Source organism: Pleurodeles waltl, chromosome 2_2 (genome assembly GCF_031143425.1).
Source record: "Pleurodeles waltl isolate 20211129_DDA chromosome 2_2, aPleWal1.hap1.20221129, whole genome shotgun sequence".
NCBI classification, from domain to species: domain Eukaryota; kingdom Metazoa; phylum Chordata; class Amphibia; order Caudata; family Salamandridae; genus Pleurodeles; species Pleurodeles waltl.
In genome coordinates, this window is record NC_090439.1 from 462,997,382 (window position 1) to 463,012,443 (window position 15,062).

The following is a 15,062-nucleotide window of genomic DNA, read 5'->3' on the forward strand; positions in this document are numbered from 1 at the left end:
TCTGGATCAAGCACCTTTGAGTGAGCTTGGTGCCTGCTCCAAGTAAAGATGGGAAAGAACTCAATCACAGCCCTGGGTGGATTCCCAGATTGTGCTCAGTGGCTGTCTTCTACGGTGTTGTGGGATTCCCGACACTGCTTCTTACTCATACAAAGGTGATCTGATTCGGAGAATCTGTTTTGTGAAAAAGCAGACTGCGGGTCCACAAAAAAGCTAATTTGTGAACATAGCCTTTACTGTGACAGGGAAGTGAACCATATACTCAAGTCAACAGCTTTACGTGTGAATCTTGACCATGCCCCACTCACTCTTCACAAAAAGACCCAAAAAGTAGGTAGTGAGCCTTTAACTGGTGTAGTGGAACATGAGAATCCCAAAATCCTGCACACTAATTGGCAAAAGCGTATGGTTGTGCACAAGTACAGAAACTAAGGAATGTTTATATAACTTCTTGTATTTTTAACATGCATTATCTACATTTACTCCCTTAAAGAATCCATAGCGAAAGACAAGTGCATAGCTGGGTATCATGTCTGTTCTCTTCTTTGTGTCTCTACTGTTTAGTCACTTAGCTTTTGAGGACCTGAAGGGGCTTCCTGCTTACACAGAACTATGTTGAATCCAGGACACATGTTTGTGAATGAATCCGCACCTATGTTTTCACAAAGTAGGACTACAGATAAATGCCCATAAGTGAAACAAAATAGTCTGTACTTATTTCTCCCAAAGATGAGGTTCACTGTTACCTCACTTGCAAACCTTCTTTAAGCCCTTGCTGTTAGGCAAAAGATTATCCAAATCATTTACATAGTAGAAGGAAAGAAATTTTGGGCACAAACAAGTTTAGTGTTCTTGTCTTCTTGCAAACTTTTGCAAAGGTTTTCGGTAACTATAGAGTGTTGTATTGGGGTAGCCATGTACTGTTCTTTTCTCTAAAGCCTGCCTTGTCAAAAACCATTAACAAGCCTGATAAGATGACTTAATCTTTGAGTTCTCGGTCAAGCCTCTGTAACTCACTCCTTAAGTGGTACACATCTTACATGTCATTTGTGATACTGTTTGTGTGGTAAACACCACAGTGGAGCAGTACAGAGACTGGGCAATACTAGTCCAATTCCAAGAGCATGTAGACAGTGATCCTTCAAACACATTGCTTTACAGATTCTACAAGCACCATGCTTGTCCTGAGCCGTTCTGTCCATCTTGGAATGGCTTGTGTGTGTCTCTCTGCGCAGGTTGTCTTGCGCTTCTACTCTCTGCTGAACACTTGGCATCATAGTTCATGCTTTTTGGCTGTAAACGTTTGCAGTTGATGTGTGGTTGTGTAGGAAAGTAGCCTCATTTTAGCATGGTTACCCCCACTTTTTACCTGATGTCAGTGTGTTTTGAATGTGTTCACTGGGATCCTGCTAACCAGGACCCCAGTGACTGTGCTCTCTCCCTCTAAATGTGGTTGCTGGGGACTTCACACACCCCACATGTGACATATTGGTGTCCCCATACAAGTCCCTAATATATGGCCCAGGGCATTGGGACACCAGGGGTTCTCCATGGGCTTCAGTGTGTATTTTGCCATCCATGAGTGCCCATGTAAAATGTGTCTTCAGGCCTGCCATTGCAGCCTGTGTGAAAAGGTGCATGCACCCTTTCACTTCAGGTTTTAGTAAGTCACCCCTAAGGTTGTCCCTCCTAGCCCAGAGGACAGGGTGTAGGTACCTGTGTGTGAGGGCACCTTTGCATCAGCAGAGGTGCCCCTACGAACTCCAGCTCCATTTTCCAGGAATTCGTTAAGTGCGGGAGGCCATTTTACGTGTGTCCTGGACATAAGTCACTACCAATGTCCAGCTACATAATGGTAACCCTAACTTGGCATGTTTGGTATCAAACATGTCGGACGTATACCCCAATACTGTTGCCAGTATTGATTGTATGATTCCATGCACTCTGGGGGCTCCTTAGAGGACCCCCAGCACGTGCTGCTGTCATCCTACAGCCAGGTTTCTGCCCTCCTGCTGCTTGCCCAGCTCAAGCCCAGAAGGCAGAACAAAGGATTTCCTTTGGGAGACTGAGGCAACACCCTCTCCCTTTGGAAATAGGTGGTTCGATGGCATCTGTCGCTGTAGATACGCATGTTCTGCAATAGCTCGCCATCTGGTGTTGGGCCGGAGTGTTACAAGTTGTTTTTCTTCGAAGAAGTCTTTCGAGTCACGGGACCGAGTGACTCCTCCTTTTGTCTCCATTGCGCATGGGCGTCGACTCCATCTTCGATTGTTTTTTTTCCGCCATCGGGTTCGGACGTGTTCCTGTCGCTCCGAGTTTCGGAACGGAAAAAATAGTTAATTTCGGAAGATTTTCGTCGGTATTGTTGCGTTCGGGATCGGCGTACTTAGATTCCACACCGCATCGAAGATCGAAGAGCTCCGGTGCCCTTCGGGGTAGTTTTTCGATCCTCCGTCGGGGCCTGGTCGGCCCGACCGCGTGCTGAAGAACGCCGATGGAACGGACCCCGTTCCGTTTCTGCCCCAAATGCCACAATAAATACCCCTACACAGACCAACACTTGGTCTGCAACCTGTGCCTGTCACCTGAGCACAGCGAAGACACCTGCGAAGCCTGTCGTGCGTTCCGGTCCCGAAAAACACTCCGAGACCGTCGAGCCAGAAGACTTCAAATGGCGTCCGCACCGACAGCCCAACGGGAGTTCGAGGAACAAGAAGAGGAAGGTACCTTCTCGATCCAAGACTCAGACTCCGAAGGATTCGACGATACACAAACCGTGAGTAAGACGTCGAAAACCACACAAAGAAACATTTACAAGGCCCAGGGGACGCCACTGCCACCAGGCCATGGCTCGACCCATAAATTCGGTGACCGACCGTCGGCACCGAAAAAGGCCCAAACAGTGCCGAGATCGTCTGACTCCGGTCGAGACACCGGCACGCAGCCTTCTCGGGACCGAGAAAGTGCTGGAGACAAGCCTCGACACCGAGATGCCGGTGTGGACACGGCTCGACGCCGAGACAGCGGCACCGAAACAGATCGACGCCGAGAGGTTTCGGCCCCGAAAAGGAAAAAAGTCACCTCGGAGCCGAAAAAACACGCAGACAAAGTTTCGATGCCGAAACAAACTGCAAGCGACCCGGCTTCAGGCTCTTATACAGAAGAGCACTCGCTAACCTCCCAAATGCAAAAGCATAGGTTTGAGGAAGAGCTACAAGCAACTGATGTAGACCATACGCAAAAGCGTATCTTCATTCAGCAGGGGACAGGAAAAATAAGCACCCTTCCCCCCATTAGGAGAAAGAGAAGGTTGGAGTTCCAGACGGAACAAGCACCACAACCAAAAGTGGTGAAAAGAGTTACACCACCACCCTCTCCTCCGCCCGTGATTAACGTTTCACCAGCACAAACGCCATCACACTCCCCAGCTCACACCACCATGAGCCAGGGTGACCAAGATCAGGACGCATGGGACCTATACGACGCCCCAGTGTCAGATAACAGCCCGGAGGCATACCCTACAAAACCATCTCCACCAGAAGACAGCACCGCGTACTCTCAGGTGGTGGCTAGAGCAGCACAATTTCACAACGTAAGCCTCCACTCAGAACAGGTCGAGGATGATTTCTTGTTCAACACACTCTCCTCCACCCACAGCTCCTACCAAAGCCTGCCTATGCTCCCTGGTATGCTCCGGCACGCAAAAGACATATTTAAGGACCCAGTCAAAAGTAGGGCAATCACACCAAGGGGGGAAAAAAAGTATAAACCGCCTCCTACGGACCCGGTTTTCATCACAACACAGCTGCCACCAGACTCTGTTGTTGTAGGAGCAGCTAGGAAAAGGGCCAACTCTCACACATCTGGAGATGCACCACCCCCAGATAAAGAAAGCCGCAAGTTCGATGCAGCTGGTAAGAGAGTCGCAGCACAAGCTGCAAACCAGTGGCGCATCGCGAACTCCCAGGCACTACTTGCGCGCTATGACAGAGCCCACTGGGACGAGATGCAACATCTCATTGAACATCTGCCCAAAGACTTCCAAAATAGGGCAAAACAAGTGGTTGAGGAGGGACAGACCATCTCCAACAACCAGATACGTTCCTCCATGGACGCTGCAGATACAGCTGCACGGACAATTAATACATCTGTAACTATCAGAAGGCATGCATGGCTCCGAACGTCTGGATTTAAACCAGAGATTCAACAAGCAGTTCTCAATATGCCTTTTAATGAAAAAGAACTGTTCGGTCCAGAAGTGGACACAGCGATTGAGAAACTCAAAAAAGATACGGACACTGCCAAAGCCATGGGCGCACTCTACTCCCCGCAGAGCAGAGGGAATTACAGCACATTCCGTAAAACGCCCTTTCGAGGGGGGTTTCGGGGTCAAAGCACACAAGCCAGCACCTCACAAGCAACACCGTCCACTTACCAGGGACAGTATAGAGGAGGTTTTCGGGGACAATATAGAGGAGGGCAATTCCCTAGAAATAGAGGGAGATTTCAAAGCCCCAAAACCCCTACTACTAAACAATGACTCACATGTCACTCACCCCCTCCACACAACACCAGTGGGGGGAAGAATAGGTCATTATTACAAAGCATGGGAGGAAATCACTACAGACACTTGGGTTCTAGCAATTATCCAACATGGTTATTGCATAGAATTTCTACAATTCCCTCCAAACATACCACCAAAAGCACAAAATTTAACAACACACCATTCCAATCTCCTGGAGATAGAAGTGCAGGCACTATTGCAAAAGAATGCAATCGAATTAGTGCCAAACACACAAATAAACACAGGAGTTTACTCACTGTACTTTCTGATACCAAAGAAGGACAAAACGCTGAGACCAATCCTAGACCTCAGAGTAGTGAACACTTTCATCAAATCAGACCACTTCCACATGGTCACACTACAAGAAGTATTGCCATTGCTAAAACTGCACGACTACATGGCAACTTTAGACCTCAAGGATGCTTATTTCCATATACCAATACACCCATCGCACAGGAAATACCTAAGGTTTGTATTCAAAGGAATACATTACCAATTCAAGGTACTGCCTTTCGGATTAACAACTGCACCAAGAGTCTTTACCAAATGTCTAGCAGTAGTCGCAGCACACATAAGAAGGCAGCAAATACATGTGTTCCCATATCTAGACGACTGGCTAATCAAAGCCCATTCGTTAATAGAGTGCTCAAATCACACAAATCATATCATACAAACCCTCTTCAAACTAGGGTTCACCGTCAATTTCACAAAATCCAAAATTCTGCCACGCAAGGTACAACAATACCTGGGAGCCATAATAGACACATCAAAAGGAGTAGCCACTCCAAGTCCACAAAGAATTCAAAATTTCAACACCATCATACAACGCATGTATCCAACACAAAAGATACAGGCAAAGATGGTATTACAACTCCTAGGCATGATGTCATCATGCATAGCCATTGTCCCAAACGCAAGACTGCACATGAGGCCCTTACAACAATGCCTAGCATCACAGTGGTCTCAAGCACAGGGTCACCTCCTAGATCTGGTGTTAATAGACCGCCAAACTTACCTCTCGCTTCTGTGGTGGAACAACATAAATTTAAACAAGGGGCGGCCTTTCCAAGACCCAGTGCCACAATACGTAATAACAACAGATGCTTCCATGACAGGGTGGGGAGCACACCTCAATCAACACAGCATACAAGGACAATGGAACGTACATCAAACAAAACTGCATATCAATCACCTAGAACTTCTAGCAGTTTTTCAAGCACTAAAAGCTTTCCAACCAATAATAGTTCACAAATACATTCTCGTCAAAACAGACAACATGACAACAATGTATTATCTAAACAAGCAGGGAGGGACGCACTCCACGCAGTTAAGCCTGCTAGCACAAAAAATTTGGCATTGGGCAATTCACAACCAAATTCGCCTAATTGCACAGTTTATACCAGGGATACAAAATCAACTCGCAGACAATCTCTCTCGAGATCACCAACAGGTCCACGAATAGGAAATTCACCCCCAAATACTGAACACTTATTTCAAACTCTGGGGAACACCTCAGATAGACTTGTTTGCGACAAGGGAGAACGCAAAATGCCAAAACTTCGCATCCAGATACCCACACAAACAATCCCAAGGCAATGCCCTATGGATGAACTGGTCAGGGATATTTGCTTACGCTTTTCCTCCTCTCCCTCTCCTTCCTTACCTGGTAAACAAACTCAGTCAAAGCAAACTCAAACTCATATTGATAGCACCAACTTGGGCAAGGCAACCCTGGTACACAACGCTGCTAGACCTATCAGTGGTACCCTGCATCAAATTGCCCAACAGGCCAGATCTGTTGACACAGCACAACCAAAAGATCAGACACCCAGATCCAGCATCGCTGAATCTAGCAATCTGGCTCCTGAAATCCTAGAATTCGGGCACTTACAACTTACCCAAGAATGTATGGAAGTCATAAAACAAGCAAGAAGGCCATCCACCAGGCACTGCTATGCAAGTAAATGGAAGAGGTTTGTTTGCTACTGCCATATTAATCAAATACAACCATTACACACAACTCCAGAACATGTAGTGGGTTACTTGCTTCACTTACAAAAATCTAACCTAGCTTTCTCTTCCATTAAGATTCACCTTGCAGCAATATCTGCATACCTGCAAACTACCTATTCAACTTCCCTATATAAAATACCAGTCATTAAAGCATTCATGGAGGGCCTTAGGAGAATTATACCACCAAGAACACTACCTGTTCCTTCATGGAACCTAAATGTTGTCCTAACTAGACTTATGGGTCCACCTTTTGAACCCATGCACTCCTGCGACATACAGTTCCTAACCTGGAAGGTGGCATTTCTCATCGCCATTACTTCCCTGAGAAGAGTAAGCGAGATTCAGGCGTTTACTATACAGGAACCTTTTATACAACTACACAAAAATAAAGTCGTCCTAAGGACCAATCCTAAATTTTTGCCGAAGGTTATTTCACCGTTCCATCTAAATCAAACAGTGGAACTTCCAGTGTTCTTTCCACAGCCAGATACCGTAGCTGAAAGGGCACTACATACATTAGATGTCAAAAGAGCATTAATGTATTACATTGACAGAACAAAGAACATCAGAAAGACTAAACAACTCTTTATTGCATTTCAAAAACCTCATGCAGGAAACCCAATTTCAAAACAAGGTATAGCCAGATGGATAGTTAAATGCATCCAAATCTGCTACCTTAAAGCTAAACGACAGCTGCCCATTACACCAAGGGCACACTCAACCAGAAAGAAAGGTGCTACCATGGCCTTTCTAGGAAACATCCCAATGCAAGAAATATGTAAGGCAGCCACATGGTCTACGCCTCACACATTCACCAAGCACTACTGTGTAGACGTGTTATCCGCACAACAAGCCACAGTAGGTCAAGCTGTATTAAGGACATTATTTCAGACTACTTCCACTCCTACAGGCTGATCCACCGCTTTTGGGGAAATAACTGCTTACTAGTCTATTGCAGAACATGCGTATCTACAGCGACAGATGCCATCGAACTGAAAATGTCACTTACCCAGTGTACATCTGTTCGTGGCATCAGTCGCAGTAGATTCGCATGTGCCCACCCGCCTCCCCGGGAGCCTGTAGCAGTTTGGAAGTTACCTTCAATTATTTATATATGTATCATCTCAACCTTAAATAGGTGCATACTTAGTCACTCCATTGCATGGGCACTATTACTACAATTCAACTCCTACCTCACCCTCTGCGGGGAAAAACAATCGAAGATGGAGTCGACGCCCATGCGCAATGGAGACAAAAGGAGGAGTCACTCGGTCCCGTGACTCGAAAGACTTCTTCGAAGAAAAACAACTTGTAACACTCCGGCCCAACACCAGATGGCGAGCTATTGCAGAACATGCGAATCTACTGCGACTGATGCCACGAACAGATGTACACTGGGTAAGTGACATTTTCATTACATGGCTTGGGAGGGGTAGCCTCTCCAAGCCACTGGTATGCTTTGAAGGACACATTTGGTGCCCTTCTTGCATAAACCAGTCTGTATCAGTTCAGGGACCCCAGGCCCTGCTCTGGCATGAAACTGAACAATGTAAAGGGGAGTAACCACACCCTTATCCATTACCACCCTAGGGGTGGGGCCCAGAGCTCCTCCAGGTGGCCACTTGATTCTGCCATCTTGAAACCAAGGTGGGCAGAGGTCTCCGGGAGCATCTGAGTGACCCGGTCAGGCAGGTGATGTCACAGCCTCCTCCTGATCAGTGGTCACCTTTCTAGGTGACCAATCCCCTTCCAGTGCTATTTAGGGTCTCCTTCTTGGGCGGGTCCTCATATTCGACGTGCAAGACTCCAGCAGCGCTCATCTGCAATGTTTACCTCGACTTCTGGCCACTGGAACCAAAACTGGAAGTGACGGGAACCTACAATCTGCAGCTTCATCGATGACTCCGCTCTGCAACATTGTTTGTCTGGCTCCTTCCAGCAACTGCAACATTTTCCTGGCTGTGCTTCCTCTGAGGGTGACGAGTCTTCAGCCTGCACAAGAAGCAAGAAGGAATCTCCCTTGGAGTGGAGTCATTCCCTTGCATCCGCAGGCACCAACTGCAACAACGACTGGCTGCATGGATCTCCTCTCCTCCAGAGCTGCGCGGATCATGCATCATGAGTGGTAGTCTGGAGTGGTCCCCTTGGTCCTCTCTGCCAGCTATCCAACTTTGGAGACGGTAAGTCCATGCCTCTCCATACAGGACAGTACCCCTGTGCACCGCGTCTCTTGCACCTACCAAGGCTTGTTGCCATCTCCTCCAAGGGATTTTAAGGCTCCTTGTAGCCCCAATCCCCAGCACTCTTCCCTGCAACGCACAGCCCTCTGCATGCTTCTCCTGCCACGTGGGACTCCTTTCTAGGTGTGATGCGTGGCCCTCACCTCGACTCCTGTGCTTGCTGCTTGTCGGTCGCCTGTGGGGGCTGCCTCTTCTTCCTGTGACTCTCCTCACTGCTGGGGGTCACTCGGGACTCCCCTCAATTGGTTGAGTCCCCCAGACCTTGCTGGTCCCCGGCAGCTCTGCATTTCTTCTCCAACAACATTAGTCTTTGCCAAGGCTTGTTGGTGTTTTTTCCACACCACTGACTGACTGCAATCCTTTTTCCGGCGTGGGACGTCTACTGCATCACTCCAGGAACTCTTCAGCTGCTCCAGGGATGCACTGCTGACTGTCTTCATCCACTGTCGACCTGGTCCTGTATCCACAGATGGGTGGGTAGTGGCTCCAGCCACCACTGGGCATTCCAATATGAACTGGACTTGGTCCCCTTCTTTTCCAGATGTTCCTCTTCCAGGATCCACCTTTGGTTTCTTGCAGTCTTGTCTGGGTCTTGCAATATCCTTCTCTGAAGTGCTTTTGGTGGGTTTGGGGAGAACCAGTTACTTACCTCTTTTCTCCTGGCCATTGGGGGGGGGGGTACTCTGGTACTTACCTTGTGGGTTTCCTAGTTCGTCCAGCTCCCCTCTACCGATTCCACTTCCTTGGGTGGGGTCCCGACTTTAGCATTCCACTTTCTTAGTATATGGTTTGGTTCCCCTCCAGGCCTTCAGTATTGTCTATTGCCTTCGCTGTTTTCTATTACCTTTTTATGCTAATTCCTGACTGCTAATGTACATATGGCAGTGAGTTTACTTACCTCCAGTTGGGTTATTACCTATATATATAGTATTTTGGTATTTGTTTTACCATAATAAATTACCTTTATTTTTGTAACACTGTGTGGTTCTTTCATGTGTGTGTAAGTGCTGTGTAACTATTCTGGTATTGCATAAGCTTTGCCGGTCTCCTAGATAAGTCTTGACTGCTCATCCACAGCTACCTCTAGAGAACCTGGCTTCCTAGACACTGACTACACCTCACTAATAGGGGGATACCTGGACCTGGTATAAGGTAATAACACCATAGGTGCTCACCACACACCAGGCCAGCTCCCTACATGAAGTCAGTCACATTGCATTGTAGACTTTAATGTACTAGTCCTCTCAACAAAGGGGGTGTTTCTCTGGCAGCACCTTTATGAAAATATTTAACAATATGGTAACATGACTATGGAAAGATGTAGTGATAAATTAGCATTTCAGGTAGGTCCAAAGGTAGGAAGTTTTCTTGGTGAAAAAACTCTATTACACTGCCCTTATTCTTTCATCTACATTGCCCTATTTTTTCTTGCTCTTATCCGAAGGGTGATTCTTTGTTTGGTGGATAGGGTGGTACATGGGTACACAGCTGTGGTCTAACTTATCTTTTAGATGGTATTGTGTGTAGAATTGCTAGTTATGGACTCTTTTTGTGGAACAAATGGTAGGATTCTGTGTAAACAGGATGAAAAGCTATCTATCCTTTGTATGAATCATGGACAGACTAAAAGTAAAGAAGGAAAAGCCGTTCTTTTGTATAGAAAGATATTGAGTATTACCTAATTATCCTCTTTCAGGAAGAATCCACGCACAAATCAGCAAGCACCAGCAGCACATCGCCTTCACAAGCAGAAGATGAAGGTCCTGTCCTCCTCCGAAGGAGTAAGTGTTTAAAAGTACACCATCTGTTTTTTTCCACTGATGATGATTACATGTACCTAGCGCCTCTAGGCTCTGGGGCTCCTGTTACCTTTAATGTAATCAGAGTGATGCAAGAGATGTGTGAGAACCAAGGAAGCTGAAAGAAGTTTTGATTCATGCATGATGGCTATAGGTAGAACATCTAGGTAAAAATTACAATATTATTTGCTTTTATATACCGCAAACTTGCCCAGGTGGCATTAAAGTGCTTCATATAAGTAATAGAATAAGTTACACATCTGTTACACAGCTGGTGGGGTAGAGCATTGAGGGGGTAAGTATTTTGCCCAGAATCACAGGCTGTTGGACCAAGGCTGTGAGATTCAAAGCTGGTTCCCCTGTTCCAAAGTTGGCAGCTCTAGCTACAAGGCCACGTCTCATCAGATCAGCAACTGCAAACCGCTGTGTTATGAGCTGGGTGGCTCCCTACACTTTGTTGTGATCACTGCTGTACCCGGGGCTAGTTCCATTTCACCATCTCATATACAATATTTACTCAGAGAAACCTTAATGTAAATGTTACAACTTCCTTCACGGAATTTTCAGGGAGACTCTTATAGATAGTTTTTTTCTCCTTTCTGCCTCGGTCTAAAAGGGGGGGAAACGTACCTTTGTCCTTCCATATCGATTGTAAGTGCATAAGTGGCTTTACATCCTGAAAAAGTTATTTCTTTGTGGATTATATGCTACGATTAGCTTCAAGTAATAGCTTTAGGACATGAAGAGGGAGAAAGTTGGATTTTGTTATTTTTAAACGTTTTTGTGTTTTTTTCTTTTTTTACAGAGTTTGACACAAAACATCGGTATAATTTAAAAATATACATATAGAACTGCCTGGTATTTTTAGAACACCTATGGGGAGATGCATATTTATATTGCACATTTTTTGTGCTTGTATTGTGAACATGATCATTCAGTTACCCATTGTGACTACATCATTTACTCCAACGTGTACATTGCTTCTGTCAGTCTACCATGTCTCTGCAGGTGTCTTAGAAGCTTTTGAGGGGTCGATGTGGAATGCTTTTGTGACCTTCTGGTTTTCACCTTCTATATGGAAAAAAAAAATCAGTACTTCTCACCCACTAGTGGCGTAACTGCATTAGCTGCTTCATCATACATAAGCAGGCCAGGCCTGCAGTTTTATTATCCATTATTTAAATGAATTTGGTAGGAGGAGCTTGGGACCCTTAAAAGCGAAGCCCTAGTGCATAGATCGTCAAGTGTCCTCCGCTTGTAATGGCCCCGCATCTGTGCCTCAGCCATATTCTGCTGCTTTTCATTTCTCCTGCGCTAACGCACATATTTTCGTCTAAATCTTTCAGTTCCTCCAAAGTTCCTGCCCATATCATCCACCCCACAGCCGGAGAGACGGCAGCCTCCGCAGAGACGGCACTCCATCGAAAAAGAGACCCCTACCAATGTGCGACAGTTCCTGCCGCCGTGCAAGCAGAGCTCCCGGTCTCTTGTAAGTATGTGGTGTCTACTCGGGGCCGTGGTCAGTGGAGCGGTCAGGAGCCGCGGAAGGAGGCTATAGACCAATAAATCATCATCCACTGCTGTTTCTAACACGGTTTCAAGTTTGCCATGCTTCTGGAAAGCTGACACTATCAGTTCAGATAAGCAATTCACATATATTTCCAGGTATGATTTGGGTGCCCTTGGGTGTTTTATTTTGTTGCCACAGAGAGACCACGTTGGTTGGTGAGTGCGCATTTATGGACCAGACTACAGGTCCTGCTAGCTTGTGAAAGTGTGTTGCCTTCACCACTAAACTCTCACGTCCGTTGTTGTGAACGTCTTCACTGTAGCTCTCCCTCTTCAGATCTGTATCTATATATAAAAAATAAATGGCCCCGTGACTCAAAAGTTGCACACTGGCACTTTTTCACAGTGCCTAAGATGCGGAGATTGAAGTGTCCCAACATGTGCATTCTGAAGCTGTAAGTGAGCCAGGGGATGCATCACCGCGGGTGAGCTCTGCTTTTCTACACAATAAAATTGCAGCTTCGTGACTCACTCCGAGGCTTTTCGGGCAGCCTTTCCGTGGTGTAAATATTTCCACCCAGGCGTTCCTGGCAGATGGAGAGGGACTGAAAAGGAAAAACCTGGTGGTAAAGCAGCTCCTTCTGTCCACCAGGGCTGCTGTAGAAAGGTATCCACACTTTCTCAAGGGGGCCGGTGTAGTGCCCTCTCCACAGAAAAGCTCTCACGAGGCAGGCGCTGTCACGCGGGGCTTGTTTCACACAGGGAAGTTATGGGGCACTCTGCGCTTCTCAGAAGCGAGCCATAAAAGCTTGTCCTCCCACCGGGCAGTATCTGCCCAACCTCCACCGGCATTGAAACATTTGTTTCATAAAGTGCTTGTTGACTTGGCAGCAGATTCTTCGCACTGTTGACAGAGGATTATTGTTACACATTTTCAGTGATTACCATTTCATTTACCTCTGAAGGATGAAACTTTGGGTGCACCCAGTTTGTTTTTTAAATGTGTGACTGCAGGCTGAACAGGGATCTCTGCAGCCCTTAACTTGTTGATCTGTCTTATCCTAATGGGATATCACCCTGGCCGCAATAAGGTGACGGGCACTGCGCACACCAACACTTAATAGCTTCTAAAACCGTGAAGTCCTACTAAGTGGCTGTAGTTGGACACAAGCATCTGAGTCATTTCGGAGAGTGGTCTTAGTCTGTGGCTGGGAACAAATGTCCGAAAGCTCTCTAGTCTGCTCGTCCTATCAGTGCGCCCCATCCTAGCTGCTCACACCACATAGACATTGTGCCAAAGCTTTAGGGCACTTCAGTCCCAGAGAGAACACCCTGAAAGCTTTGAACCGAACAAAAATTGAGGGGGGGGGGGGGGGGAGTGGGGGTTGTTGTTAGTGCCAGAATTGTACTATAATAGTTCAGCAAGAAGTGACCACTAAATAACTTTTTCTCACACTTTGATTTTGAGCACCAAATAATTTAGTATTAGACGGTATTTATCTATTTATCACGATAAAGTAACTCAGGGACACGCACACGGATTGTAATGTTCTTGTTCGTGTGTATTTGAAATTGTAGTTGAGTTGAGTGGGCATACGTTACTACACCTAGGAGATAATTCAGTCTTTCAGAGTAGCAGCATAAGCGCCAACGTGTTGTATTTGATTTTCTTCAGTCAACGGAATTCTCAATTTTCGTCACCAAAGGCCACACAAATATTCTTTAATATTAAGTGTGTTCACGGAGATGCAATCTCCGCTCTTGGCACTTTCTAACTTCCCTTTGTGTGAAGAGACATGAGAAAAAATACATTCCAGTCATGAACAAATTGCCTATGTTCCAGATTGTGCCGATCAAATTACTCTCTAGGTACGGGTTAATTGAGAGGCAGTAAAGCTATAAACCAATATTTACTAGCTTATCTCTGACTGCAAAGTAAACACTTGTTAACACACGGGGAGTCTGTTTATCTCTTCGTGTGCTAGTGAATAACCTTGGGCGAGAGCGCCCTCTAGTGTTAGCAAGTGAAAAATTCTATCAAGCTGATTAACAAATTATAGTGTAAACACAGCTGTTTGAGCAATCGCCACTCATATCAGTTTAACGACATTTCTAGTAAAAATGAAAAATGTACCTGTATGTTCATTGCACTCTGAATGAACTACTCGCTGATTTGTATCATTACAGAGCCAAATATAGTGTGAATTACCGGCCAGTATTTTAGAACTGTATTTTCCCCTCCTCGGTGAAAGTAAATATTTGTCGGAGGTTGCAGTCAGGAGTTTGTCTCTAATCTCTCTCTCTCTCCCTACCTCCAACGTCCCCTAAAGACGCTTCTTGGCTGGGTTATCTCCTTAAAGCACAGTGACCTCGGATACTTGATAGTGATTTTTCCTCTTAGGAGAGGGCGCTTAGAATATGATTGGACACTTGTTTTCTTGGCGCAGTAGAATTGGATAATAACATTAAGTGCATTTGAAGGCGGGCGCTTTAATGACTCACCTACTGCACCGTAGCTGTGTTTTTTTTATTTTCAAGATATTGACTCGCTGGTGCTTGCATTGTCCCTCTTCTGTGCCCACTGTCCAGGTTCCTAGGATAACCAGTCTCTTTCCCAGGATGGCTATCCCACCGCTATTTGCTACCATTCAAACCGCTTCCCTGCTCGGCACCCATCCCTTTGAAGCAGCCATGTTAGGGGCGGCGGGGGCAATGTACTATCTGTGTGAAAGAGCTTACTCCAGCAGGCGGACGCCCACAAAGGTTTGCCTCTCTCAAGCCTGCAGATGGCTTCAGAGTAGATTTCTCTGTCCGCAGGCCCCAGTACTCAATCTAGGGTACTGGGACGGTGCTTCACAGCTTGGGTTCGAACTGCACCTTTGATTGGTAATGTTCTTTGGATCAGAGAGTGTCTGAAGGAGGGCATTGGTCAGTCAA

The 15,062-nt window shown here is 46.2% G+C and overlaps 1 protein-coding gene across 3 annotated transcripts in view; it reads left to right on the forward strand.

The window, feature by feature from the left end:
* The window catches only part of SPIRE1 (spire type actin nucleation factor 1), a 430,877-nt gene that overhangs the window by 359,086 nt on the left and 56,729 nt on the right, over nt 1-15,062 (forward strand). For 2 of the 3 annotated variants that reach the window (XM_069219937.1, XM_069219938.1), the window contains exons 10-11: nt 10,514-10,598; nt 11,963-12,105. In XM_069219937.1, coding sequence (XP_069076038.1) covers nt 10,514-10,598; nt 11,963-12,105 — 228 coding nt within the window. Of the gene's footprint in view, nt 1-10,513; nt 10,599-11,962; nt 12,106-14,714; nt 14,889-15,062 lie in introns of all 3 variants that reach the window. The other variant, XM_069219936.1, reaches the window with a different exon arrangement.